A 27,866-nucleotide genomic window follows, 5' to 3' on the forward strand; every position below is an offset into this window, starting at 1 on the left:
AGTTTAAAGTTTAATACCAAACCAATGAAGGAGCTACTTGTTTCTTCAGTTTATGCAACTAAAACGTGATGATGTTATTTGATGATTTAATACCCGAAATCATCAGTTTAAGCAACTGTGCAGACTAAAAAGGGATCATTCAAGGCTGCAAATTCAGACTCCACTCTAATTTATGCTCTCTGGTAAATTGAAGTCTCTTGAAGGCTGAAATCAGAGGTGGGAGAAAAAAACAAACTACCCACAATGCAATATTGACAAATTCTGTTTAATATTGTGTGATACTCTTCTCTTAAAATACAGTCTTTTCTGAGGTAGACTATTACAGTTCAAGAACATTATTATCAATTTAAAAACAGACATCAAAAAAGACATGAAATAAATACTTTCATGTACAATATGCCGCAAAAATGAGGTAGAAATGGTTACAGAAAATGTACAATAGCCAAGAACAAAGTTGCCATGGTAACAGATCAAAACATACAAAATAAAAGCTTGTTTTGTCGGACAAACTGTCGAGAGGAGGAGTTGCAGGGAATCAAAATGCCGTAGCTCTAAGTCTTTATTATTATTTCATTTCTGTAATTACATGTGAGTAATTGGTGGCGTTATCTAAGTTACCCCGTGCCTAGAGGCAGAGGCCGTTCTGTAATTTGTAAATGTGTTTCCAATTTCTGAGACAGTGATCAGTATGCACAGTGGGGGTCACTGATTGATCTGGCTGTATGGCATGACTGAAGCCACCAGCTGGTGAGGGAAGGCTGCGCTGTGATATAGGATTGCCGGACATCAATCAGCCCACTTCCACTCCAGAGGAATCGGTATAAGGGAAGGGGAAAGGGGGGTGGGGAGAAGATGCAACGCCACATGGTAACTGAGGCTTGTGGCCAGGGGGCAATCCAATCTAATGAGATTGCATTGGAGAGAGAGAAAAAGAGAAAAAGAATGATGAGGGCAGGAGGAAGGGAGAGACAGATGGAAGAAAGGATGGTCGGAAATATTACATCATCCTGTGTATGCCTTCTTAGAACCATGGCAACAGTAACACATACGACCTCTGCCTGCAGACCAGTGACTAGGTTTTTCCAGCTTGTTAAAACAGAACTGAGGGAATGCTAGAAAAGGAGACGTGTTCCTGGATTGTCTACATGTTGGGTTTATCCACAATATGTACACATTAGCTGGGAATATTTAGATTCGGGCTATGCAAGTATATCGTTTTTTTCTTTGCACCAGTGGAAGGGTCTTTTTGGAAGCTGCTTTGTGCTAAAATGGTCAATGTGAGTGCACATGTATGATTGTGTGCATCATATATACATTTTCAAATCATAATTTTGCACCAGTAAAAACAATGGAGATATACAGAATGTGTAAACACTAGATAACACAATTCCAAGATTTGCAAGCAGTTTGTCCAACAAAAGAGGAATATTTTCTGTTTTCTACATCACATTTCTTGAAGAAAATCATCACTTCACCATAATCTACAATTAAAATAAAGGGTAAAAGAACTGAAAAAAAAAGTATTTATATATTCATATATAATAATACATGGATTTATGGCATCAAATATCCTTTGAAATACCTGAATTACATTCAATTTACTCTTTGTAGCATATTCAAGTTTCTCTCCCGAGGTACAAGCCCAGCTGCAGTGAGTATTACAAGACTGTCAGGTTTCTCCTCGTTGCTTTATCTCGCTCTGCCCCACCCTCTTCTAAGACCCTAAGATTACATACATTCTTTATTTCATATTTCTGAGGTAAAGAAATTCTTCCTGAGCATTTCAAACAAGACTACATACTATGAAAACAAGAGAAGTAAGTAAAATAGGAAAACAGACATGCTGCGGGAGAAGCTGTATGTGCAGGTGTTACTCTTAAAATAGGATTCGAAGGAAAACTGCCGTGGATGTGGAATGTGAATAACAAAACAGGTTATAAGCTTGGTGTGAGCACAAGGCCGTTTGTGAGTTAGATTAAAATGTATGAGAAGGAGCTCTATAATAGCTGAATGTAACAAAAAGTTTTCGATGAAACAACTGAACTCCAGGAAGAAGCAAGACTCACTTTTGAACATCATGCTTTTTTTTACTTTTTTAGAATAGTAAGGAGTAGGTGTTGCACAAGGTTTTGGTAAAAAGCTATCAAGAATATTAACATACTGTGATTTGGAGAAACACTCCAAATTTGAGAATTTTAACAGTACTTCTGATTATGTATTTGGCTTAACAAGTTTTTGGTCAAAAATTGCTGACATTGTGCTGATCCCAAGCCCTTTGCATTGAATGATTAGTGACAATCCAATGAATCGACATGAGGATAACATAGAAATGGACTGGTAATAAACAGGATCCTGAGAGTAGCAGCCAAGGGGGGTATTTTCCAAACCCTTGATTATCCATAATCTTGGACCACTTCACTTAGCAACAAATAATTGATTTAGTCCTCGACCAAGGATAATCAGGACCTCGGTCAGTATCCAAACAGCTATCTGATTTTCCCGTTGGCCTAACGACTAATACACTTCCTCCCTCAACAAGGCTTATTTACCTTTACTTTCTTTGGGAAAAATAAAATATAGTGGGTATTCTGAGCAAAACAAAACAAAACAAGTTTGTCAGCACTCCCCTCGTTGAGCTTCTCTGGCTCATTTGGCTGCATAATCTGTAATTAAAAGACAACAACAAAACATTCCCAAGGCTTTCTATTTCAAAGCAAAGACAGAGTTGTAGTGCAGTCCAAGTACTTTAGCTGGCTGCCCTCTCAGTGGCTATACATCTTGCTCCACTCTGTACAAGTGTCCAGTTCTTTCGTTGTGGCATCTGGCCGCACCTTGCAGAAGGCATTCTCAAAGTCTGTGAAGTCAGGGGGTTTGGGGGATGTGGCGAGACCGTGCATGCCTCGGGTTGAGGAGGTGGCTGAGGAGAGTGCTTGCTGGCTAAGCTGCAGCAGTTCCCACACAGAGAAGCCCTCTGTGCGCTGCAGCACAGTGCTCAGCTCCCTCTCGCTCAGGCTGCAGCCTTGCGGCGTCAGCGCCTGCAGCAGCACCTGACGGCGCATACCCGCATCTGGCAGGCCAACGTGATATCGCTTGGCGAAGCTCCGATGAATTGCATCTTGCAGTAGATCTGGCCTTCCAGTGGCACATACAAGAATAACCAGACCTGTAGTACCCACCTGGGCTTTATCCAGGGTAGTCAGCAGTAACTGCCTCAGCCCCTCCTCCTCCTCCATGGCCTCCACCTGACTAAGCAGCACCACTGAGGGTTGCCGTGCTGCTGCCACCTGTAGCAGAGAGTGCAGAATGTGTTCTGCCTCCATCTTCCCTTTAGAGGCCAGCATGGCTCCACTCAGACGGTAAAAGGAGGCCCCCAACTGTGAGGCCAGTGAACGAGTCAGTGTTGTCTTGCCCCCTCCTCTGGGGCCAAACAGCAGGACGGTTTTTGGTGGCCGCACCACTGGACTTGGCCTCAACACGGGCCACAGCAGATCCTCCTCAAGGGCAGCCTTGACATGAGTAAGCCCAACCAGTTCACTCCAGTTCAGTGCTGGGCTGCAGTCCAGCAACTCCCCATTGATAAGCTCGAGCAGTCGCGGGTCTGGGCTCTTCATCCTTTCAACAGTTGGAGTACATAGTGGAGGGCGTTTGATTGCCTGGGAGCGGTGCTGCTGCAGCTGGGTGAAGGCTTGCTCCGTCACGGCATTCTCCCCCGTCATACCTGTAGGAGGGCTGTAATCACCCCCTGCCCCAAACTGAGGGGACACCAGAGGCTGGGAGGAGGGCTTGCTTGGCTTGAAAGATTGAGGGTCTGTGCTGCCTGAACTGCTAAACCCATTTCCTCTGCACTCAGTTTTGTCATTGACACTGTAGGGAGAGTTTGCTCCAGCTTTCAAAGTGTCATAGCTATATTTCCTGTATCGAGACCTGTCCCCACTGTCATCCTCTTCTAAGCTCATCTCGAAGGCTTTTCTCTTCAATGTTTCTCCAGACTCAGATGCCCCAAGGTTGGCGCTCTGGTAACTGTAGCTGCCTCCTACAACTGTGGGCCGAGACGGGACAGGAGTAGGTGCTGGCAGACCTGAGGGGAGGTAAGTAGTAGAGGAGTGGCTGTAGCTGGGGGCAAGACTGGTCTGAGGAGGGTATGTGTTGGGTGGGTAGTTATAGACTGGTGTGGTAGGGCTGTAACTGGGCACCAGAGTGGGTGTGGATTGGAGAGTGTGGAGGGAGGCAGGGGGAAGTGCTGCACTGGGTTGTGGGCAGAACCCTGACGAAAGGTAGGTGCCACTGTAGCTTGCGGGATAATCACCGGAACCACTGCAAGAGCTGCTGCCACTGTAGCCAGAGTCTGAGAGGTTACTGTTCACTACTGACACACTGTTAACCCCTGGAGGGCCTGCGGATGTGGCTACAGTCTTGGAGCCTGAAAGGCTTTCGTGGCCTCCAGGGGGAACCAAGGTATAGGAGGCATCAGTGCTGTGCGTCAGAGGCCATGGCTCCAGTTCAGTCTTCTGGCCGTTGAGGCCTCCAAAGGCCCCTGGCTCTGGATAGGCGCCCACAGTAGGAGGCCGGTCATATGGTGAGTCCAGCACACCAGCATACTTCTCAGCATAGCGCTTCAACAGGTTGGAGGCTGTGAGGGCAGAGATGTCATCATTGGCCCAGGCGTAGTTGTAGGAACTGCGGCCGCGGCCAGAGTAGAATTCTGACTTGTGGGCTGGAGAAGAGGTGGTAGAGGAGACATCCAGGTGCTGCTCAGGCCACTGGCTGAGGGACTGGGCATGCTCTGGATTCCAGTGCATCTTTAACAGACCTAGCAAAAGAAGCACGTAGGAAAAATCAAGTTATTTTATTATTACAACAGCTATGGCAGAAAATATATAGTATTAACGAGTCCTGTGACACTCCAGTAGCATATTAAACTATTTTCAGATATACCATCTTTTAATTTATAAATTATTTAAATTGCCCCTTCAATTTTTCATCCATTTCGGTAATCTACTAAATCCACCTTTCAACCAAAAAAAAAAAGAAACAGATGGCAATCAGCTTAATATGTAGAGAAGTAAATTAAACAGACATTAAGACACTATTTAATGAGTGGTCACAATCTTTCCCCTCCAAGTAGTCACTGAAAAGAAAGGATCCTTCCTGTGTTTGAAAGGAATCTTTTTTTTCTTCAGTGTTACAGTCAAGCTCAGCAACAGAAGGGGGTCAAATTTCCCAAATAAGGAGAGGAGGGTAAAGAGGAAGTAGCTGAGCAAAAAGAAAGAAACTTCATGGAGAAAGAGAATAAGAACAGATCGGTCGGATGCATGTGTTTATTTGTAGTTTACCAGCGTATGTTAGCGTAGCGATAAGGTCTCTTTACCATTCCCTCCACTAGCAGCATCTGCAGGTCTCCCAGAGGAGCTATTGTTATCTCCCTGCGCATGTTTCTCTGAACGTCTGCTCCCTCAGCCCTGCACCCCCACCTAACACCCACCCACCGTACACCAGAGCTGTGAAGGCCCAATGGCCTGCTGGACACATGGAGGGAGGGAGAAGTAAACGAGGGTGTGTTTCTGTATTTGTGTATTTGTGTGTATGTGGACAGTGGTGTGGAGAGAGTGAGAAAGAAAGGGGGGTGGGATTGAAAAAGCAGCATAATGAGCTATTCATCAGCACAGTCTCCTATGGAACATGAGGAAAGGGGAATATCTGTTCCTCTGGCTGCCTTAATCACTGGTCTGATTGATCATCACCAAATGATCAGGAAATAAGGAATCCAAAAATAAATAAATGTTCCATAAATCCTGTTTTTCCCTCCAATTCGCCTCATGCAAAGGTCAGACTTTCCAGCAAAGACTAATACAGAGAATAGTTGAAAAATCTTTGTCAAATGTATAATGTATGTCCCAGTATTCCTTTTTCACTATATTAAAATTATAGAGTCATCTATTTCATGCAGGGTAGCACTGCGTCTTGCTGAAGCATTAGCTTGACATTCCACACATAGCTTGGCATTATTGAACTGTCACGATTTACCCCGAGGTGAAGGCTACTTCAGCAAGAAACAGGGAGGTAAAAAGGAATATGGAGAAAGCCGTCATTGCTGCCTTTCCTTCAGCAGACGTCTGATGATTCATTATTCATGGTTGTCTGTGCGTGTGGAGCCAGGATTCTTATTGCCATTTAAATCAAGTCTCAATATCCACAGCCTAAGATTCTGCTGGGCTTCTCATGCTCGGTAGCTCTTTCCCAAACTTTGTCCTCTTTCTTTCCAAACGTCCCCATGTGTGTTTTCAGATTATGTCTGTTGTTTATTCAGTCAGATGAAACCAGCAGACCAGATGGCCATTGGATTATCATGTCCTTCATATTAAAATGCACTGCTTTAAATTCCCAATGTCCAAACCAGTTCAAGTACTTCCCTAAGCTTTAGCCAACCCACACAGCCACACACCCACTGCAGCAAATGGTGACTTTCTCATACCATTTTCACTTGTATTTTCACAGGCATGCAGGAGACATTAGCTTGTCCACACCCAGATGACCGCATTTTTTTTTTTTTTTTTTTTTTTTAGCAGCCTGACTTGCCGGTCTTTGTCCGGGCTGCAGAAACCATACATGTCCTGCAGGCCCTTTCCATCTGCAGCCCAAACCAGTTTGTGAGCAACGCCAATAATGGGGCCTGTGTGTGACAGAGATGGATGAGAGCCCAGGGGAGCTCATAAAACCTGCAGTGGGGAGGGAGGGATGGATGAAGGCAGGGATGGAGGGAGGGGAAAGAGTGGACAGCAGGCACCCCGTCCTTTCTAAGCGGACTGAAGCAGACATTAGAGGACTCAGTGAGGCAGGTTAACTGCTGTCCACTCCATCATCAGCCCAGCAATAGCACAGAGCGGTACTCTACCTGCATGAACAGCATAATGACCGGCTACGCATACCTGAAGAACCTGAAATGCACTGTTAAATCTGAGTGTTATTACCCTTGTTATCTTTTTCTTTAAAAGTGCATATATACGGTTATTTCTGTGTTTATTTCCAGACAGATAATAAATAATAAGGCACCGTTCACCTCCCATGAAAACAGCAGCACTGCAGCATAGTTCAGCCCTTCCCATGTTATTAGATATTGCCTTCTGTTGGTTAGTTTTTAAGGCAGTAGCACTTTGCAATAAACTGAGCAAGCTGTTATCTACAGTTCTGCCTAAATCAGAGTCATCGTGCAGATTAATTCACTGGAGGGACGGGAAGAAAGCTAAGATTAGAAGCAGGAAATCAGGACAATGTGGGCAAGCGGTGGATAGCAGTAAAACCGTTAGATTAACCTTGATATACTGTATGTTTCAATCTAAATCTAGATTTTACTATGGACCACAGATAAAAAAAAGATGATAAAATAGATGAAAAAATAATATTTGTACACCTTTCAGATACAACACTTTGACATTGTGACTGACGGTCTTAGAAAGGAGATTGATAATATGATATGTGTGCACATTTAACTTCTTAACATTTAATGGTGACACAATTGTCCTGTACACAAAATGTGCTAAACAATTAAACCTGCCTTGCCTTCTGCTGCTTTTTGTGTGTGTATGGGTTTGTGCATTTGTCCTCGGCCCCGGGAGAGACAGATGTTCTTCTGCTGACCGCCTTACTGTCTGTGCGGCCATTGTAGTGGACGACCATCCAGCAGACGTGCGCGGATCGGACAATCCAGTTGGCTCTGAGACAAAGCCTAAAGGATCCTATTGTCAGGGGCCTGTCTAATTATGGAAATCTTATTAATCTATTCAGCAGCAGTCCACTGGCATCTTTTGTGTTAGCCTGGGATTTATTGAGGGACCTGTGTGAGCTGCATCCTATTGTGGGACTAGGAGAGCATGATGAAGACAGTGGCACGGCTCCCATCAGCAGCTTTACTTTGAAGAGGCCCTAAATTTAAAATGAGTCCACGTATGACTCAGAGATCATTATGAATTCTGCCTTCATGTGCGAAGCTCTGCTGCATACAACAGTCACCGAATCTCCTGTTAAATGGTGAAACCCAAGCAGCATTTGGTCAACAAGGCTGGTATTATTCCTGACTCTGTTGTGGTTTTCTATAAAAGAAATATCAGCGGGAGAGGTGAAACGCTATCTTGGCAGGAAGCCCTGAGATGGAGGGCTCCTGTGCCCTTTCACAGCTCCCTTGAGGTTGCTTCCCCTTCTCCCTTCCCGGCACTTTTGTTTTCCCTGCCCCTAGGAACAAAACGGACACCGCTGCAACAAGCCTTCTGGGACAGTGCGCTATTAAACTGTGCCAATTGTGAAGGGGTCGCTTGTAAACAAGACCACTTTGGATCAATCCAATCGAGGTTTATTCAGGGCTGAGCTCCTCCCCCATTCATGATAAAAGAATAACAAAAACTGCCAACACGTCCACTCGCTCATAAACCTCCACACAGAGGCACAAATCAGCAACATGCCTTAAAAATAAGATTTACATGGACTTGAAAATCTTTTAAAAATGTCTCCACAACAGCTGGGGCAATCAGGATACCGGTTCTGAAATTACAACTCTAAAAAATAAGACATGAAATCGCTCCCAATTTAAAATATATAAATATATCTATATATATATATCTATATATATAGATATATGTAGATATATGTAGATATATATATATATATATATATATATATATATATATATATATATATTGCAAATTACTTAAATTATATTTTGTGTGGTGCAAATATGCAGCCAAATGTGGCTGTCTGAATGTCTTGGGCTCTAAAAGGGTAATTTTGTTACAAAGAAATAAAGAATTAAAGTGTTGAGTTGTATGAATCGTGCTCCGGCTCTTGTGGTACTCACTTAGAAATTCTGTTTAGGAAACATCTCAGAAACATAAGAAACATGCTGAAAAGGGTTGCAGTTACAACACAAATCATGCAGACACAGGTACGAAGGTCAGAAACGGAGTGAAGGCCAGGCAAATACAACAACCCCTTTTACGCCTATAGATCACAAAACGGAGTCATGTCATGTCACAACAAAAACTAATTAGAGACTGGATGCTTGATGGTCATAAATTCATGGAGAAAATCCTTAGAAATACACAAATTGTGTATTTTGATGTATTTTAGATCTGTTGTGAATCTTATGAAATCTTATGAAGTAGTAAGAAGAAAAATGTTGATATACAGATTGAATTTTTGACGCAATCACAAAATGATATATGCGTAGTAGTTTACATGATCACATTAGTTTTGTTTCCAATTGCAGCTCTACTGCAAAAGATGGAAGGCATGTAAGGGTGATTTATTCATGTTTTCATGCGGTAAGCAGGAAGTGTGTTGCCTTGAGCAGTTTTTCAGGTTTTACCGTGTAGTGGTGTCACTGTGGTGTTAGTGGTGTGTTAAACATCCTGTAACACATACTTCTACACGGATCAGTAAACACACACTTGCTAAGTACAGCATGTTGCTCACACGTGAGCATGGTATCCAAACTTTGTTGAGTAATATGAGGTATAATAACATGATTTTATTATAATATGAGATGAAGTTTGCTCCCACATGTTGGTGGAGCTACTTGTCAATTAGCTTTCCTCTGCTGCGAAAAGAAAGATCTGCTTTGTGGTAAAATGGCACTTAAGTGTTAAAAATAGTTAAGATTGTCCGTCATCTGTGCTTTTCACCCATGCATCTTCATTCTCTATTGGGGTTTTTTTGTTGTTGTTTTCTGTACTTTCTCCTCTTTGTGATGACATGTGTCAGTCTGGTGCCCTCTTCCTCTAACTTTCAACCTGACAAATGTTGTGTTATCATTTCTGATTAATATGTTCCATTAGTTTTTTTTTATAATTAACTATATGCTACCATCCACTAACGGAGATGACAAAAAACAACTCCCAACAACACCCAGCTGAGCACACACACATTCATACAGACTGAAGATGTTTTGGATGGGAAGCTGACATTAGCGCTTGTAAATGTACACATGGAAAATTTCAACTTGATAATCTTTACTTTTAATCTATGAAATCGTTATAGGTCTGATAAAGTAGACAGCTGGATCTGGATGACTTGTCTTTTTAAGTGGCAGCTGGTGTTTATGGCAAATGCTGTATATACTATGTATCTGAGTCATAATCTTAGCACACAGGGTTTATTCTTCTATCTGTACTTATACCATGCTGTCAGGGATACCGGTACTTGAAAACCAGTTTTTTCTCTTAGCAGCCTCTCACTCTTCCCCTGACTTTTTTCCTATTTGAGACAGCTAGTTTTGGGTCTTCATGCTGTGTTAGCATGTGAAAGCATGTGGCTTAACCACTTTGCGCATAGTGACTGACTTGACTGTGAAAAATTAAAAAAAAGAGAGCTTGATGTACAATTGATTATTTCCTTCAGGATTCTTTTAAAGCTACCTTTCATTTGAGACAAAATAAAAGAATACTGTAAACAAGCAGAATTACAAATGATTAGTGTGCAAGGCAAAACACAACTCCCAACCTGTTATTTATGGTTGTTACCTTTATTTTGTCGTCTGAAGGCTCCTACGGCTTTTGTTATCAAGTCCACTGTGATTTATGGCACTAATATCAAACAGGACATTCTTCCCAGGGTATATGCTGCTGCATACTACAAGTCAGTAATAAAAAACAACACCAATTTGAGAGGCAGGTCACATTTTACAGCATAGCTTGTAGAAACAAGTAAAAAACAAAAGATCTATGGATGTTCTCTCACTTTGGTGTGAAATACTAATTTAATCAAATTTTTCAGTTTCGACCCTAACATACTGGAAAATTATTTTACATTTCTAAATGATATTTTGGACTTTGCAGGTCATATTATATTCAGTGTTAAGATTGCACACATTTTTATTACATTTTTAATCTGCTGAACGGAGTATATTGGGGTTTTGCCAAAAAGCTGCTAAAGGAAGCAGAAGGTCAGTCCTTGAGACGCTTGCCAAACTGCCTGAAGATAGAGCTAACGTGCAGACTTGACAACAGGAATCATCTTATATCAGCCATGTACAATTGGACATTACTGGGGAAAGATTGTTATAAATCTGCGCGTTAGTCACGGCCGTCCTATCGCTCAAAGGAAACACAATCCTGCACTCCCACCCTGCTTCTCCCTCACTCTGTTTCACCTGCTCTGTCTTTCATAGCCCCAAAAAGATGTAATAACAGAAGAGGGCTGGAGCTCTTGAGGGGAGTTTTCACACCTGCTGCCTAGAGAGTGAGCGCAGCTTTTTGCAAACACGCTTTGCCACTCCAGTCCCGGGAGGAATGAGCCAAACTCCTGCAGTGGCATTGAAAGATGTCTCCTCTATGTCCGTTTCTCTGTACCTTTGTCTCTCTACTGATAGAGCTATCTGTACTCCATGTATCACACTGACAGTTTGACTAAGTCTATTTTTTTTGTTGCTTTTTTTGTTTCATCCTCCTCTGGGTATGATTTAGGCCAGATGTCAGAGGATTTTTTTTGTTTTTTCCTGACAGTGGGTGGAGCTAATATTGTTTTTTTTTTTTTTGAAAAGATAACAATATGACAAAATTACTGTGATTTGAAAACAAAGTTTGAACGTTAACTGCCCTTGTATCATCTAAAAAAAAAAGCTATGGTCAGTTACCTGACCATAGCTCAAAAATCCATTAAAAAAAAGTATTTTCTTTGAATAATCAGTGGCAGACAATCATTGTGTGTCATTGACTCTTGTTATTTTGAATAGTAGATGGAGAACAGCCAAGTTACTTGATGGCATTTGTTAAATATTGATTAATTGACAAATGTGTTTAGAATTGATGATGATAGTGCAGCATAAAGCAATGTTCCCTGCGAGAGTGCTCCTTTTACAGCACTTTTGTCAACACTCCCCAAAACTAGAGAGCCTCGGGAATAATTGCTGGATGCGTCACTTCATGCTCGTAATTTTAGAAACAACTTCCCCATCCCCCAGCGCACATCCACAAATGGCAGAAGCCCCCCCTCCCCAACTTTCCTTCAAGAGAAACAGGGTCCCTATTTTCTGTGACTGCAGGCTGGCTTTTCGGTCATTGTGTCCACTAATATATCAAAGAACAGCTGTCCTAAGGCTCCGTGATGACCAATCGTCCCTTCCATCTGTCTCACCCAACAAATCTCTCTCTCTCTTTGGCTCTATCTTTTCCATCCAATCTTATTTTATCCCTCTTTCTCTGCTTCCCCACCGCCCTTTTTTCCATTACTCCCAGTAAACATGCTGCATTCTCCCCCTTTTTGTCCAAATCCCCCCCATCTCCACTGTGCTTCCAGCCTCTGCTCTCCAAACAAAAACATCTTTTTGGGGATTTGTTGTTTTCTGTTGGTGCATGTGCAAATTAGGGAAAGCTCAATATATTCAACCGCAAGTCTCTGGCACCACACTCCAAACACCTAATGGCATTAAAAGTATTTCTCAAGTGCAGGCATTTACAAATTAGCTGTTTGTGTGAGAATTGCATTGCACAGTCAAGCTGTGAGTTCTGCTGCCTCAGGAATCCAGTGAAGCGTTTCCATCCAAATGAGTCTCACCACCCTGCTTCTTAATTGGACCCGTAATGGGAGCGGAGGTCTTCTTAATGAGCTGATAAAGCTTTTGGGAGACTGGGCCCATGGACACACTGGGCTCCTTTCCTTGTGGACACATGCAAACATACACACATATGCACACAACCACACACACACTTGGGGCTAATTAGAGCCCATTCACACCCACACTAATGATCCCAGCTCTTATTCACACACACACTTTAGCGGGCTGTGTGTTTACTCAAGGACCTCACAGGGCCCTCCACCGGACCACTCGTATCACTCTGTCTACAATAGAACTGGTCGCTGCCACGGCCCTCCAGTCTGCTCCTTCAGGGGCCAGGATAAAACCTACTTCTTTCCCGCTATACAAACTGCTTCATGACTTGGCCGAGTCATTCATAAAGACACTCACACAAAACATAAAGACAGAGCCAGAGAGAGAAAGGAGAGGGGTCAGTCAGAGGAGAGCTATAAAAACTGCCAGATATGGACACTTGTGTGTAGTGCATTCTGTGTGCGTGTGTCTGTGTGTCTGTGTGCCGTTTTAAAAGAAAAGGTATCGTTACACCAGCGGGGCCCCCAGCAACAAGAGTTAGGGCACTCCTGGGTTGGCGGCCTGGGACTGATTTAAGAGTGTGTTTGAAGTGCAGATTACAGATTCTTTGCACCAAATCCCTCCAGGAGTATTCATGGCCCCTGGAATCTTTCTCAGGTTTCTCCTCAGGTCCGGCCGTAGCCGTTCACCCCAGCTTGAGGTGTTCTGGATTGGCCCGGAGATGAGGAGCAAGACCTCGTGAGAGAAAAAAGTCATTTTTCCATATCCGTGTCTCAATACAAATATAAGAATAACCCTGAGCCCAAAAACTATTGAGTGATTTTTGTTGTGTGTACCTGTTCTAACATTGTGTTATTATTCACTTATTCACTCGGACTGCATGGGCTGGGACAGAAATGCCAACAGCAGGAGTCACAGGTAGTGCTTATCAAGCAGGAATGCTCCACGTTCTCCGCAGAGGGGATTCCAACATGAAGGTGAGACTCTTCACATGTCCGGCACATACGCACAGTCTCACACAGTCGGACTGAACTCAGCAGGGTCATGACTGCAGTCTTTAACTGAAACACAGTGAGCTGCAGTGTCGCCGGCAAGCCCAGGGGTGAGTTTGTGTGTCGCTCTTCTGAGAGTAAACAGCGTGACCACCTAACACTGCTGTGTGCGCTGATACGATCCCTGTGTCTGCAAACACACACTCACTGGCTGTCGTGAAATGATGTCGTTCCTGCAGGACAGAGCTGCGCTGTACATGAGAAAAGCTCGTGAACAGAGAAAACCAGCACTGCGCACACAGATCATACAAGACAATCGCTCACAGAAGCTGGTTTGTAATGTTCTGAAAGATCTCCGTTAAGGAGCAGCAGCGTGCCATCTTTGAAGGTATGTTAACTATTCCAGCATTGGTTTGTGACATTCTTGGATGTGCTGTCCACTCCATCAGCAGCGGGTGGATTTAGTCAGCGTGGAGCAGCAGGGTACAGGGAGCTGCTGGAACCACTAGTTAAACAGGAAGCAACATTAAAGCTCCACCAGTGGATTCTGGACAACTAAACTGCATTTTTTTGCTATGAACAGTTTAATGATTAAAAAGATGATAATAATAACCATTTTGGGAGGACTGATATTAAACCAGGGGTCAGCTACTCATTCTGCCATTTCAAAGGTTTCATTTACAAAAAACTGTCAAACATCTACTTGTGATGTTTTAATCAAGTGATCTGAATTCACACGCCCACACACTTGCTTGTATTATAACTCATTTAAATGCTAATTGAACAATCTGAAGTTTTTACTTCTTTCTTCTGTTTTTAAGTAATATTTTTTAAATTAACCATTCTATTTATTTCTCCCCCTTTTCTTGTAACTGTCATGCCAATAATGCTCCTTTGAGGCGAGTTAAAGAGCTGGGAAAAAGGGGCTCTTGAGGCCGAGGCCACAGTAGCAGCCCCATGCTGGCTGGCAAACAATGCCGTTTTGGTGAACCACAGCACTAGAGTCCACTGAAACCTGGTGGGAGGGTGCACGGGGGGGGGGTCCGACACTGGACACATCAGTTATTAGGTCAGCGTTGTAGAGAGAAGAGAAGAAAAGAGAGGGAGAGTGGGAGGCAGCATGTGTGGTGATTAGTCCACCACCACTGTACTGGTAAAAATGACAGGATTGATGTGCATCTGCAGCTTAAACCGTCGTTCCTCCAAACTCACTCTGGCCCTTCTCTGCCCCCTCCCTCCCCTCCTGTATCCACCGCCTGCTGATGAAACATTCAGATGGGTCCGGTGTACAGGGTTTAGCGTTTCCTCAGTGCACGTCAAGGAAAAAAAAGTCACATTTCTAAAAGGTGGATTTTTCAGCCACTGGTCCATTTTACATTCTGTTTACAAATTACAAAACACGGTGCCCTCTCGTGCTTATTTTTGGAGGAGGGGCCCCATTGATTCAGCCAAAGTCCAACTAAGTCAAGTGAGGCTCTTCGGTGTGTAGGGTAAAAAGAAAGAAGAGAGCACTACTCACTATAGGGGACAATGGGACTCAGCATTCTGTGGAGCTGGTCTCAGTAAGGAGGAATGCTGTTTCATGAATGCCAGCTAAGCTTAGCGCCGCTCCGGCCGTAGTCCATCACTGGCATGAGCTCGCACTGACAACAGAACTGCCCTGAGAGAGAGAGAGAGAGAGACAGACAGACAGAAAGAAAGAGGTGAAGCAGTTACTCACTGCTGCACACTGTTTGGACAAACACACACAAGTCAACCAATCCTTTCAGATGGCAGTACACGTACAAATACACGGTGCAGAGCTGAACCTGAGTATCATAGAGTTACGCACCAACCTGAGAGCCCTATCAGTGTAACAAAAACACAATTCACCCTCACACACACACAAACACACACACACACACACACACACACACACACATTCTGCCAAATTCAAACACACACAAGGGCATTCATTAGAGGCAGGCATTAAGCTGATTGTGAAGCCGCGTCCAGCCTCTAAAGAGGGCTTTCTAAATCTGCCTCACAAAAAGACTCATGCATACCATTGCTCTGTGCGCTGGGGCAATAAAGACTGCATTCTTAGGACACCAAATACTTTTGGAGCTGTGTAAGCAAAATGTGGAGAAAAAAGTTTCACGTATCCATATGTCTAAATGAACTGACCTTTGACTCACTTGTATAATAACAGACTCATATTTTTTTAGTGAGCAAATGACTTAAACCAGCTGCGATTTATGTATTTACAAAGATAAGGAAGAATAAGATGGAGCAAAACTCTGTTCTGGTTTGAGCTGCAAATGTCCCACTTTAATCATGGACAGCTTAAAGGCAGTTTAATCTTCAGTTTCTATTGTTTTATTCTGATATCAACCGCTTCACTGTTTGAAATGCTAGCCTTTTAAAAGCAGCCAATCGGGTTGTTTTGTTAATCTGTATTCAAAAAAAAGAAAAGAAAAAAGAAAAGGGAAAAAAAACAAGCACGTTATTAAAATTGTCAACCAGTTTTCAAAATCTCTGAGCATATTTTCAGGCACACATGCACACAGATTTGCAACCCATCATTTGAGAATATATGAAATAACTTTTTGGTACCAGTATTTTACACAGTGGAGCTTTATTGTTATGGTAACAGACTCTCTGTCTGCTTACAACAACAAACCAGCTACGAATCTACATTCACTCATGCACCATTCACATGGAGACGACATTACGCAATGACCACACGGCTGTCTCTGGACAGCAACAGACTTCACACACAACGCCGTCTCCGGCTGTGACCTCCTGAGCGTTCACTGACAGTCAACTTTTAACACTCAGCCCAGAACAATAATAATCCACACTGTGGTGGCAAACCGCAGTTTCCAATTAAAACAAACTGAGCGCTGTGGGGAGAGTGTGGATTTGGAGGGTTTGGTTTTGCTTGGGGAAATGTCTAGTGGTCAGTGGCCAAAGAGGAGAGCTGCTTGAGCATGCTCAGCTCTGGTCCTCCATCAACTTCAGCAGAGCCAGGTCAAACGGCCGGCTATGACAGCAGATCAACACATAGATGCAGAGAGAAGACCAGTCGTCTTACCTATTCATGCCTGCATGTCCTCCATCAGATCTGAAAGCACTAGGATAATCCCCGGAGCAGACCAGACCTGTGTGTGCACTGCTATGCTTTTTTTCCACATATGGAACACGAGTCTGCTCTCTCTCTCCCTCCCTCCCTCTCTGTCTCTCTCTCTCTCTCTCTCTCTCTCTCGCTCCCTCCCTCTCCTTCCCTCTCTCTCTCTCTCTCTGTCTCTCTCTGGCCAGTGACAACAGAGTGAACACTCAACTCCCCTCCCCCATGAATCTCCCATCCCCCCTCTCCCTCCCCTTCTTCTCTCTCTTTATGCTAAAAGTATTTAAGTAGGAGGAAGAGGGAGAGAGAGAGAGAGAGAGAGAGAGAGAGAGAGAGAGAGAGAGAGAGAGAGAGAGAGAGAGAGAGAGAGAGAGAGAGAATAAGGGGAGGGCAGCGGGGTGGGTGGGTGGGGGACTGACCAATCATCCTCTGAAGGAGAGAGAAGAGGACACTCTTAAACTGAAGCCTGGACTCAGAGGACAGTGGACAGACTTTTGGGTTGGAGGGAAATGACCAGTGTAAGTTCGGTTTGGCCTGGGAGGATTAAGAAAGATAAACAGTGGGCAGACGGGTGGAAACACTCTGAGAGCAGTCTCTTGTTTCTTCTCTGACTGACTAAAACGGTGGATCAAATTGCTTTAAGAAAAGTTAAGGAACAAGTTGGAGAGCAGTTACATTACTTTAGTGATTACTCCAAGGAATGTTACATTACAGGTTACATGACCTTGTCCGCCCTGGACAGTCTTGTTAAAGATCCCCTTCAAAAATCCCAGTGTCTCCTAATTTCACTTCAAATCTTCTGTTTTTAAAACTAAGAGACACAGAAAAACAAATTTTTTAGCAAAAATCCACTCGGTTATAAAAGTCCTTTGAGGCAAGTCTTGGTTTTCATGTTGCTTCTACACAAAGCCTGCGTGATGTTAACTGTAGCACCTACTCCAGGTTTCCATGCGGCCGATTACATGCACAGCCAAATCCTGGATTAATCTCACATTCAGAAACATTCACAAAAGACACATAGAGCACAAAACTAGCAGAACATCACTCTTGTATTGTGCAGAGATTCTGCAATTTAGTCTGCTATTTGATGGGCAGCTAAATCTATGAAGTCACAGCTCAGCTAACAGGTCCAAACATCTCCATCCTGATGAATCAGCCACAAATTTGAAGTGAAAGCTCTGTTCTCGCATGACAAGATTGGAAAAATAAGACCACGATATGCTCAGACTTGAACTGAGTCACAAAAGGAAAAAAAAAGGTTGACGAACATTCTTGACACGCAAGGCAGTAAAAATAGCATCATGCTTGCGCAACATAATTTATTTGGATCAAGAAGTCATTACTTTCAGAAAAAACTGAGTTCAAACTGGATTAGGCTGGATGGGAATATGGTCAGGCCTCAAAGGACATGCATAAGGTGACCGCACGCTCCTCTGCCAGGCCCACAGCCAAGGTGGAGGTGGAAAAAAACAGTGCATTTTAATATGCAACAAGATTGACCTTGCAAGGCAGCTAAATTCTTCCAAAAATCACAAGACCACAATCTGAGACACAGCATCTTGCCAGGTTTCAAGTTGGGCTGATTGTTCAAACCAATCAGCATCGTGTATTGTGATGATTTTAGGCGTGACGACAGCTGTGTGGCAGCTTTTAAAGAGGATATAAAGGATGCTGCTATAGCTCCAGGACCGGGTATCCCTTTATTGAAAGAGGAGCAAAGTACTGAAAGCCTTCTCTGATTGAAAAGATGTTTTAACTTCTTCTGACTGGCTTGGGTTTGAAGTATCAACTGGCTTTTACCAATGTGATTAGATGAGGTTCGCTAATGACCTGCCAAGTATTTTATGACAGTGCCAGTTCTTTTTTTTCAACACCTTCAATTGACAACCTCCCTGATGGTTTTGTCTAAGAAACCATCTGGCTTGTCAGATAAGATCAAGATCACTTGTCTGAAAAATTGAGATATAAAGCATTGATTTTAACAGAGCTCGACATTCTTTCAGCTCCTCCCTTGTTATCTTCTAGCAAGGAAATTAAGATGTTTTTTAGACCAAATGTGTAAAAATGAGAAAATACGAATCAGAACCTGATTTTAATGATAAATACATTCACATTGGTGGAAGGATGTCAGAAACTCATTCATTTGGCTGCATCCTGCACAGAAAACGAGATATTGTGGTGTCATGCTGCATGCATGCTACTTCAGACTGAGTATCTGAATCTGCACACCATTTTAGCTGTGTATCACCCCAGCCGGCCCTCTGGTGGCCCCAGCTACAACCGTGTATTTCCCTACCAACTATTGTCAGGGGAAAAAACAAAGGCAATTTCTGTCTAATGTTGACGTGGTAATGATGCACCACCAAGTCTAACTGAATTCATGTAAAGACTGCTGGCACACATAAGTAAAAAAAACGGGATTTGAACACACATGCTGAAGGCTTTTCCAACCTACTTGGTCACCACTCAGACAATTGCCTTAATTTATTCTGTATTAGTTTAAGTATGTGCAGCATAAAGAGACAAGTAACAGAAGCCATACAGACCAGTCTGGTTATTTTAGCCATCTGAACAGACTTAGATTAGACTATCTATCATATTTCTGAACCAAATAGGCTGCATATGAGAGAAATTATCCATGAATATATCTGTGAGGGGGTGGTCGAACCTGTGCCGCCTGCAGGACGGCGATAGCCTTTTTTGCTGGTGTGTCTGCTCAACCAGCTGAACTAGCCCCTGCTGCCCTCCTTAAATAAAAATGATACAGTCTTTGACTGAAAAGGAGGAGCTGAACTACCCCCCTGTTATGTCATTATGTTTCTGAAGTGTTTTGAAGTTGTTTTTTTTCCTTCTTCTGTTTCGTGCTACACTGCTGAACAAGCAGACCTTGAACCCATCTGGAGCACGCCCAACTTATTTCTGTTACGGCATGTTAGCCATATTAGCTTGGTTTAACTCATGCTAACCTATGATGCTGACTAATGTTATCTTACAGTCATTCTGACCAGATCTGTCTATCCATCCTCATTTCTGATGTTGCCACCAAAACAACATTTGAAACAAGCAATGTTTGAGTCAAAGACTGTGATGGCAGCCTTGCAGTCCACTGGAGTGTTGTCACAGCTGGCTGCTAGCACCTTCAGCCAAGCAATGATGGAGGAGTGGCAGAGCTCTTGGCAGTCAGTTAATAAAAATAACAACGCATCAAAACATGTATCTTTCAAACCAGAAAGACTATTCAGTCTTTATTCACAGCTCAGAAGTAAATAAAGTGCCTAGTGCGAAGTAGGAAAAGTGATGCGAGTTAACCAATCAAAAGATTGTGCCCCTAATTATGCATAGCTACATTTGTGGCTTTTTTGTAACTTTTCTGATGTGGTAAATTATAATTCACCCCCTGTAAATCCGTCATAGATGACAGATTTATCGATGAAGACCAATACAGTTTTATGAACCAGGCTGTAAATCTTTATTTCTGCTGAAAATTTAGACATTTTAACACTCACTTTTGGAGCCAGCCCCCAGTGGCCAGTCGAGGAACTGCAATCAAACTCACTTCCTGGTTTGCCTGGATAGCAAAGCAGATACACAAAACAATGTTGAAAAAACTATAGAAAAGAGATGTGTACGTTCATACTGAACTAATGACTCTCTCTGCAGTGATGGGTCAGTAATGCTGTGGCTGGGATGTCAGAACTCCACTCAGAATAAATGCTTCAGAGAAGAAAGCTGACAGAATGTTTTGACTTTAGTCACCTTTGTCCTAACAATTGATTCGCAGGCAGTATGATTGTAGGTGTTTATTGTTGTGTTCAAGGAGAACACTAAGACATTTTTCAACTAAACTTGCTAACAATAGCGCTGATCTGTGATTGATGTGAAAAGTGTTTCCAAATTTATATAAATATATATATATATTTTAAAAATACAGTACAGTCCACAAATTAACACATTAACACAATGTAAACTAAAACCTAGCATAGAAGCTTTTCACATCACGGCAACGTAAATGGTACATTTTTTAAATTAAAGTGCATGATAGAATCAGCAGTTCAACTAAGCCCATGGATTGTGTTGTGCCTTCACTAATTTAATTGTGGGAACATATCTCTATGTGAGAAAAAAAACGTTTCCCATCACTGGTCTAGAAAGTCTGCTAAAAATAAATCTGACACAATCTGAGTCACAAGTTGGCGCCCTCCTCCTTCTTTGGGTGGAAGAAAGCCAAGTTTGAGGAGTTAACTCCAAATTACCTGGTTGATTAACTTTGAATATTCCTATGAATTTGTGTTTTTACAGCAAAAACTTTAAAACGATAGACTTACTTGCCCTAATAAGTCTTTTTTTTTATAATGATTCAAATAAGTATTTTGTTACACTTTTAGCACTAAAATGTAATCACTTCTCTGTGATGATGGAGAATTTAATGATAAATATCACACAATCAATAAAGAATGAAATTCAGCCTTTGTGAATGTTTTTGTTGATTAAATTTGAAGTAAAACTTATCAAACACATCAAAATCTAAAGCGGATCATACAGTACTTTTACATAGCATAATAAAAATTGGTGTTAACTGTATCTAATGTATTAGATATCATCACTTTTAAATTTTTGGCTTCCAACCCACCTCACGATCAACTCCTCTTTTCAGTTTCATTTAGTGGCTGTTGACACACAGCTGTCAGGCTGTTTTTAGCACCACGTTGAGAGCCCAGTCATCTCCTCCTGTTTCATGGAGCCAGTAATCGAGTCAAACATCGCTCTTGTGCTGCCACACAAGGATACCGCTCACATACACACACTCCACCCCAAATATACATGGAGCAGTTAGCGCACAGAGTCAGCAGGTTGGCTGGAAATAGAGTGATCGTATGTTCGGTGTCCAGAGCATCCCACACACTCCTTCATGTGACACCGCTACAGAAAACCGTTTACCAAGTGGCATGCTGACATGTGAAGAATTATTATTATCGCAAGCATTAATACTATATCGCTTAACCGTAAAAGTATTCTATCGAGGCACGTGATTGCAGCAAAAAAAAAGACAAAAAAGTGGAATATGGAGTCTGTCCAGCATAGTTAATTAAACTTTCACCCAACTTCCTGGTTTTGTGCAGAGATGCACCCCATATTCTTGTATCCATTGTTTGTTTTAAAACCCATGTAATCACCTGACCAGTGAAATTTCCAGACCTGTTATATTTACATGTATTAAATTTAGTGTGTCGTCTCAGTTTTCTTAAGTTAACAATTGGAAAAAAAAATGTAAAAAAAAAAGACAAAAGTGTAAATTGCCCCTTAAACACACAATCTCTTAAAAGTCTTAAGTTGTAGCATGTCATGTGGTTGCAAGTATTTAAGGAGATGCTCCAGTGGTCAGCGACATGGCTTAAATCAGTAAGGAAGGGTAATAAACCCACTGAAGGAAACACCACAACTCATTAGTGTGGATAAAAACTTAACACACTCAGTGAGTTTCTGCTCAGAACCACAATTAGACTCCTTGATGTTTTTCCTAATATGGCATCCTCAATAGATTTGCTAATGGTGTGTGTGTGTGTGTGTGTGTGTGTGTGTGTGTGTGTGTGTGTGTGTGTGTGTGTGTGTGTGTGTGTGTGTGTGTGTGTGTGTGTGTGTGTGTGTGTGTGTGTGTGTGTGCGGGGGGTGTTACGGTTGAGTAGGGATGTTGAAAGCAGACAACTGGCGCTCTCTCTATCACTCTATTGCCTTATTAGTGCTGAGGCAGCAGTGCACGGACACAGGCAGCATGCTGAGCCCAGCACTACTGCAGTACAAAGACTTCAGGGCCTCAGGACTCAAAGTGAGCCAAAAACGGAGGAAAAATGAGACTCAAAGAGATGAGAATGATTGAGTGCTACCTGCGTGGACTACTTATATCACAAGTGAGCTTGATGGGTTTTAATCTCATCCTGAAAATAAATTAAGATACTTTTACACACCTGGCACAGCTCAGGCTTCTCCAAGTCTCTAAGGATATTCGGTGGATGCTAAGACGCATGGGGCTGAGGGGTTGCATAAGTGTCTCATGCTCGACTGTTAATGCAGTGATATAAGAGACTGACAGAAGAGCCATGATGGCTGAAAATATCTCCTGAATGGAGAAGGATACAGGTCAGCTCAGTCGTGTTTGTCATACTGCAGTGCATGTCAGCCCAACACCTAGATTCAGGGTTTCTTTACCCAACAATGAACCTTTGTATGGAGATCAGCCTTTTTTCAATGAGCCAAACTGATGAATCAGACTCATACTGTATGTAATTGGATTAAATGAAAATCAGCATGCGAAGTAGCAACCCAGGGTGATTACCTGAGCATGGGAGCATGTATTATATACTGTATATCCTGAGCAGGAGCATTATGAGTCAAGCTATGGGTCTTCTGTGGAAATACAGGATGTGAGAATTACAATTAATAACATGTAACATCTAAAGAAAATCTATGTGGGGCTATCTTTCATTTGCAAAGTCATGCTTGGGTGATGAACAAGGTATATTAGATATGTCATGTCAAAGTAGGATTTTGCAGAAATATGTTTAGAGAATTAAATATGTTTAGTTGTACTTTTAAGGCCAAAATAAACGTTTTAGTTTTGACTGGATGAAGTTCTCATCTTCTTGGTGGACTCCCTTTTGCTATTGTATCGTCACCACATCTCACATTTCGTTGTGCAGTGGAAAGGAAAACATCAGATAGAGAAGTCCTTTTAAACAGCTGCATCCAACCTTTGCAATGAAGGCTCACAATGTCTTCAGTCAGCATCTATGGTGTCCACTAGAGACATTTAATCTTCAAATATTTTTCCCCTCCAAACTAAGAAGAATTAATCTGGCAGATTCAGGCTGGAAGGCCAGAGAGAAGGAACTTCGTATCCTTTCTTTTACGAACCCTTTTCTAACAAAGTTAGTCAGTCAGCTCTTGCAATGCGGACCCCAAATGATAAAACACTTGAGTTTTCACATCTAAGCTCTGATCTCGTCAATTCTTATTGATTTTGAGTTATGGGACTCAAAATGCTACTCAGGACGGCTGCCTGTACTAGCTCCCAGCGGTTGCCTCATTTTTAGTGTCTTTAAACCTCCTTTGTGTCCTGATGTAAAGTCTCTGTGAAGTGCATTTAGGACACCAGGGGAGTGTTTAATGTTTGCAGTGTGTGTTGCAGATGCTCTTGAAAGATTTGAGCCCATTGTTAAAAAAAAAACTATGCTCATCTGAGAATTGAACCAAAGCAACTGAGAAAAACAACGGCTGAGATTGTGTTTTCATCTCCTCGTGTACACACTTCAGCTGACACTGCAGATACCTGGGGCCCTCAGGAATATGTGACAACTAAACATCTAAACTTGAACATATCAGCGTAGCAGTGCAACACAAAAACATTCCAGGCACATTTTTCAAATTCTTTTCTGTTGATTATTCCACCCTGAGACAGTACCATGGGTTTAACTTTGAGAAATTAATAAGATGTAGAAAAAAAAACAAAAAAACATGAATTTGAATGTGCCCCCTAACTTGCATATTCAAATATGTGTACATAACTTATCACTTTTATGTAGTCACATTTATTCCACAAATGTGCATGTGTTTGCACATGTGGCTGTGTGGGATCTACTTGTGATAATCAGTTCCAGGCTTCAAGACTGACCGGTACCATATCGTTAGCGCTGAAGAGCGATTGCTCTGCAGACTTAGAAACTCAACCCCACACCCAGTTGTCTGGAAGAGGCTGAACAGTGGAGGAAGGGTTCAAATGTGTGGTTGTGTGTGTGTGTGTGTGTGTAAGAAAGAGACAGGCAGGAAGGTGGGGTGTGGGTCAGTGGGATTATTAGTGGGAGGTTCAGCTGTTTATTATTCCAATTCTATCTCTAACAGCTGAAAATTGGAGAATTAGGCGGCAGCCCTGAGCAACCTGGGGATCAATGCAGAGGGGTTAAACCCTGTGGCTTCACCACTCACACTGACAGCACTCTGAAATACTGACACAGCACAAACAACACACACGACGCAAACCACGGAGGTCATTCAAAAAACTTAAGAGACACATCAGATTTACCGCTCTGAAGTGATAAGACACTCAGAGACTTTGCAGGTCGATGAGTAGCTTCACACTTCAGACACGATTGGGCCTTTGAAAAACATTAGGATATGAAAGTGGCTGCTGAAAACTCGAAACTTTGAGGAGAAAGCCATGTGTCTGCAAAGCCGAAAAAGCTAACTAAAGTCCTCCAATTTTGTATTTGTATTTGTCTTTTCTTTAAGTGCTGACCATGCCACGCAAGCAGAGAACAAGCTGGAAGAAAATGGGTTGACTTACCGGTACATCTTTAAACATGTTCAAACACTGACTTTCTGTGTCTAAATATATCTTGTGCACATATGGACTGTCTCTGTCACAAACACGACTGGCATGAACCTGTAGTGTCAGGAGGTCTGTGGTCACATCCACGCATGCTGTTAATATGGAGAGGGACATGCGACACCAAGAACTGGGAAACCTGACCTTTCCACATCATTCAGGCATGCGGTCTGATGGCATGGAAACACAACTATGAACATATGGAGGTCAGGTTGTTGAATTAGATTTTAAATTAACGTCTAGCTGTTTCAGATTACAATCTGAGCCGGGCCGTCACCTTTGGGTGTTTGTGGTATCGGCACTGTTTTCAGGAAGTAGATATGAGGTAGACAAAACAGGGAGGAAGCACTGATGGGATTTAATCCTCATTCGGATAAATATCTCGATTACATCAGCTTTGTGAGCTTTTGAAGTGTTTTGCTAATTTAGAAATTAAATTGCTTGAAATCACAGGTAATGAAAAATAACCATAGCTGTGGGATTATTCCTGAATATTAACACTTGGTTCCAACATATTAAAACATGTATGTTGTATGCATGTGCCTGCATCCGTCCAGTTTTAATCTGTAACTAAAGACAATGAAAACTGCACTGTTAGTGTGACTGCATGTCAACCTGGACCTGCAGGAACCAGTTCTGGGGACGATATTAGACTTTCATCAACAGCCTCTTGAGATTACCTGAAACCTTCAGAGTGGGGTTTGCAATTCTGAACATTTCTGATAAGTTATGTTTTACCACCGATTTTGTTTGCTTCTTTACTTTTGCACTCATGCATACGACAATCAACTAAGAAAAGGCCTAGGTGTACTGAAGCTGTGGTGGTCAAGCAAACGCCAGAATAAAAATGGAGAGAGAGAGACAATAAAGCAGCGGTATCTAAAATATATACAGTATATATATATATATATATATATGTATATTGTTTCAGACTAGTTTAACTACAAAATACAGACACAGACACATCCTCAACCTGTAGAAATATGTTACATTGAGAGATTTTAGTCCAAACCAAAGTACACCGCCTAACACCTCCTGGTTTGAAAGCTTGCAGGCTGTTGTGTGATCAGTGCAGCAGCCTCGACCCTAAACACCAATGCAGAGTAAGGTTTACCACTTCACTAGACTTAATTTGTCTAATTAACCCTGTTCATTAGACCTTTAGAGGAAATGAAAAGGACCCAAGACAAAAATAGTCTTTTAGGTCTGAGAAAAGCCCCAGGGCATGTGGAGCTGTCGGCCAAAACGTCTGCAAGCTGGCATTTGTGCAGTCGGTAATTTAAGCACAGTTTTTGCCTTGGCTCTCCAAAAACAGGATTTTAACCAAATAAAATAATCATGAACATCTCTAATGAGATATACCACAGGCACATTTTCATTATGTCCTACAAAGGAGGTCAAGATGATCAAAAATTATAACTAATGTAAAACATAGCCTTGCTTACTGAGGCAAGTTGTAACTTAATGTTATACATCACTGACATTAATTTGCAAAAATGCTTACTTAATGAAGCTGATTTTCTTAAAGAATGGCATACACTTATTCACTGATTACATCAGCTTTAAATAGCATTAATGGATTTATTATTTTAAATATCTTCCAGTGGATTTCACTGCTTTGGCAGAAGACTACACAGTGCGGTTTCAGCCAGCTCAGTCACGATCACAATACAATAGCAGGCTGATACTAAAAACGGAGAAAAAAAACTCAACCGGCTTCAGTAGTGCGAGCAAGCAAATTCATCACATTACTTACAGAGGTGTCACCGCGCGTTGGTACAGTTAGGTGCTATTTATCATAAGCTAACTAACCTGAGAACAGCTCAACATAAATAATACTCAGATGGCCCAAGGTCAATCAAAAACCTGTCATTCCAGCGACAGTCTCTATACATAACTGGGGAAAACTTCTAACTTGTGTTTTATGAGATGTCATGATGATACAAACTGATCGAACTACGTCAACCTGGCCCCTTGAGCGGTTCAACTACGTGTGGATATTAGATCTCCTTTATTCATGACTCATTGACCATCTTTTCAAACTAAAAGCTGTGGAGAGATCATGTTCGTGACAGAAAAAGACGAGTAGAAAACAGATTAAAATTGATTTCATTTAGAGAAGACAATTCATATATGGAGTGCATGCATGAGAAAAATCAATGTGTACCATGCAAATTCTCTGAGTGTGATTGCATCCAATGACACCACAACATAGGTAGGGGAAATGATGTAGGGAATATGGCTTTTACAGACAAAATTAATGTTATTGAGCATATTAAAAAAGGCATGTTTGACAGTAATGAATAGGTAATAAATGCAGTACACAAGCTGAACTTAGAATGCACAGAGAAACAAACAGACTTTAGAGAGCTCACATACGGACACATCTTTCCACTTAAAGGAAGGCATCAGCTGAATTAAATTGGCAAAATTAGGTAAAATGTAGTCTGTCTATTTAAATTCTGTGATGAGTCTTTTCAGCTCAGAACCTGTCAACAGACTTGCAAATTAGTTGCCCTGCAATGTGATTGTCACAGACTCTAATAGATGTTTTTGCCCTATCGGGCTTTCTATTTTCTATTTTCCATCAACAAAGGTTGGTAGGGAACTAATGGCTATTCTCCAAACCTTTTTTTTTTTTTTTTTTTTACCAGGAACTAAATCGTGCCCAGTGTTCAGAGAAACAAGGGCTACAGAGCAGGGTACAGCTCACTGGGGTGCCCAGCCTGGAGGAGAAGACCTGGATAAAGCAGGAGGCTGCTAAAAGCTGTCTGTTGTCCACCTAATCCAAGC

The 27,866-nt window shown here is 42.1% G+C and overlaps 1 protein-coding gene and 1 long non-coding RNA gene across 3 annotated transcripts; one reads left to right on the top strand and one right to left on the bottom strand.

Moving 5' to 3' along the window:
• Positions 1-278: 278 nt before the first annotated feature.
• fignl2 (fidgetin like 2) lies at positions 279-16,756 on the bottom strand. Of its 2 annotated transcripts, XM_061736228.1 has the most exons (3): positions 16,664-16,756; positions 15,107-15,247; positions 279-4,810 (listed from the first exon to the last, which is right to left on the bottom strand). In XM_061736228.1, the coding sequence occupies exons 2-3, from the start codon at positions 15,129-15,131 to the stop codon at positions 2,763-2,765; spliced, it is 2,073 nt and encodes a 690-aa protein (XP_061592212.1). In that variant the 5' UTR covers positions 15,132-15,247; positions 16,664-16,756; the 3' UTR covers positions 279-2,762. The 2 variants fall into 2 exon arrangements, with proteins under 2 accessions (XP_061592212.1, XP_061592213.1); XM_061736229.1 differs by lacking the exon at positions 15,107-15,247 and having other exon boundaries at positions 16,664-16,720.
• LOC133457224 (uncharacterized) lies at positions 13,840-27,866 on the top strand. The gene is made up of 3 exons (XR_009783848.1): positions 13,840-13,975; positions 24,977-25,033; positions 27,728-27,866. It is a non-coding gene; the product is annotated as an uncharacterized LOC133457224 (long non-coding RNA).

The sequence above is a fragment of the Cololabis saira genome, chromosome 12 (genome assembly GCF_033807715.1).
Source record: "Cololabis saira isolate AMF1-May2022 chromosome 12, fColSai1.1, whole genome shotgun sequence".
NCBI classification, from domain to species: Eukaryota; Metazoa; Chordata; class Actinopteri; order Beloniformes; family Belonidae; genus Cololabis; species Cololabis saira.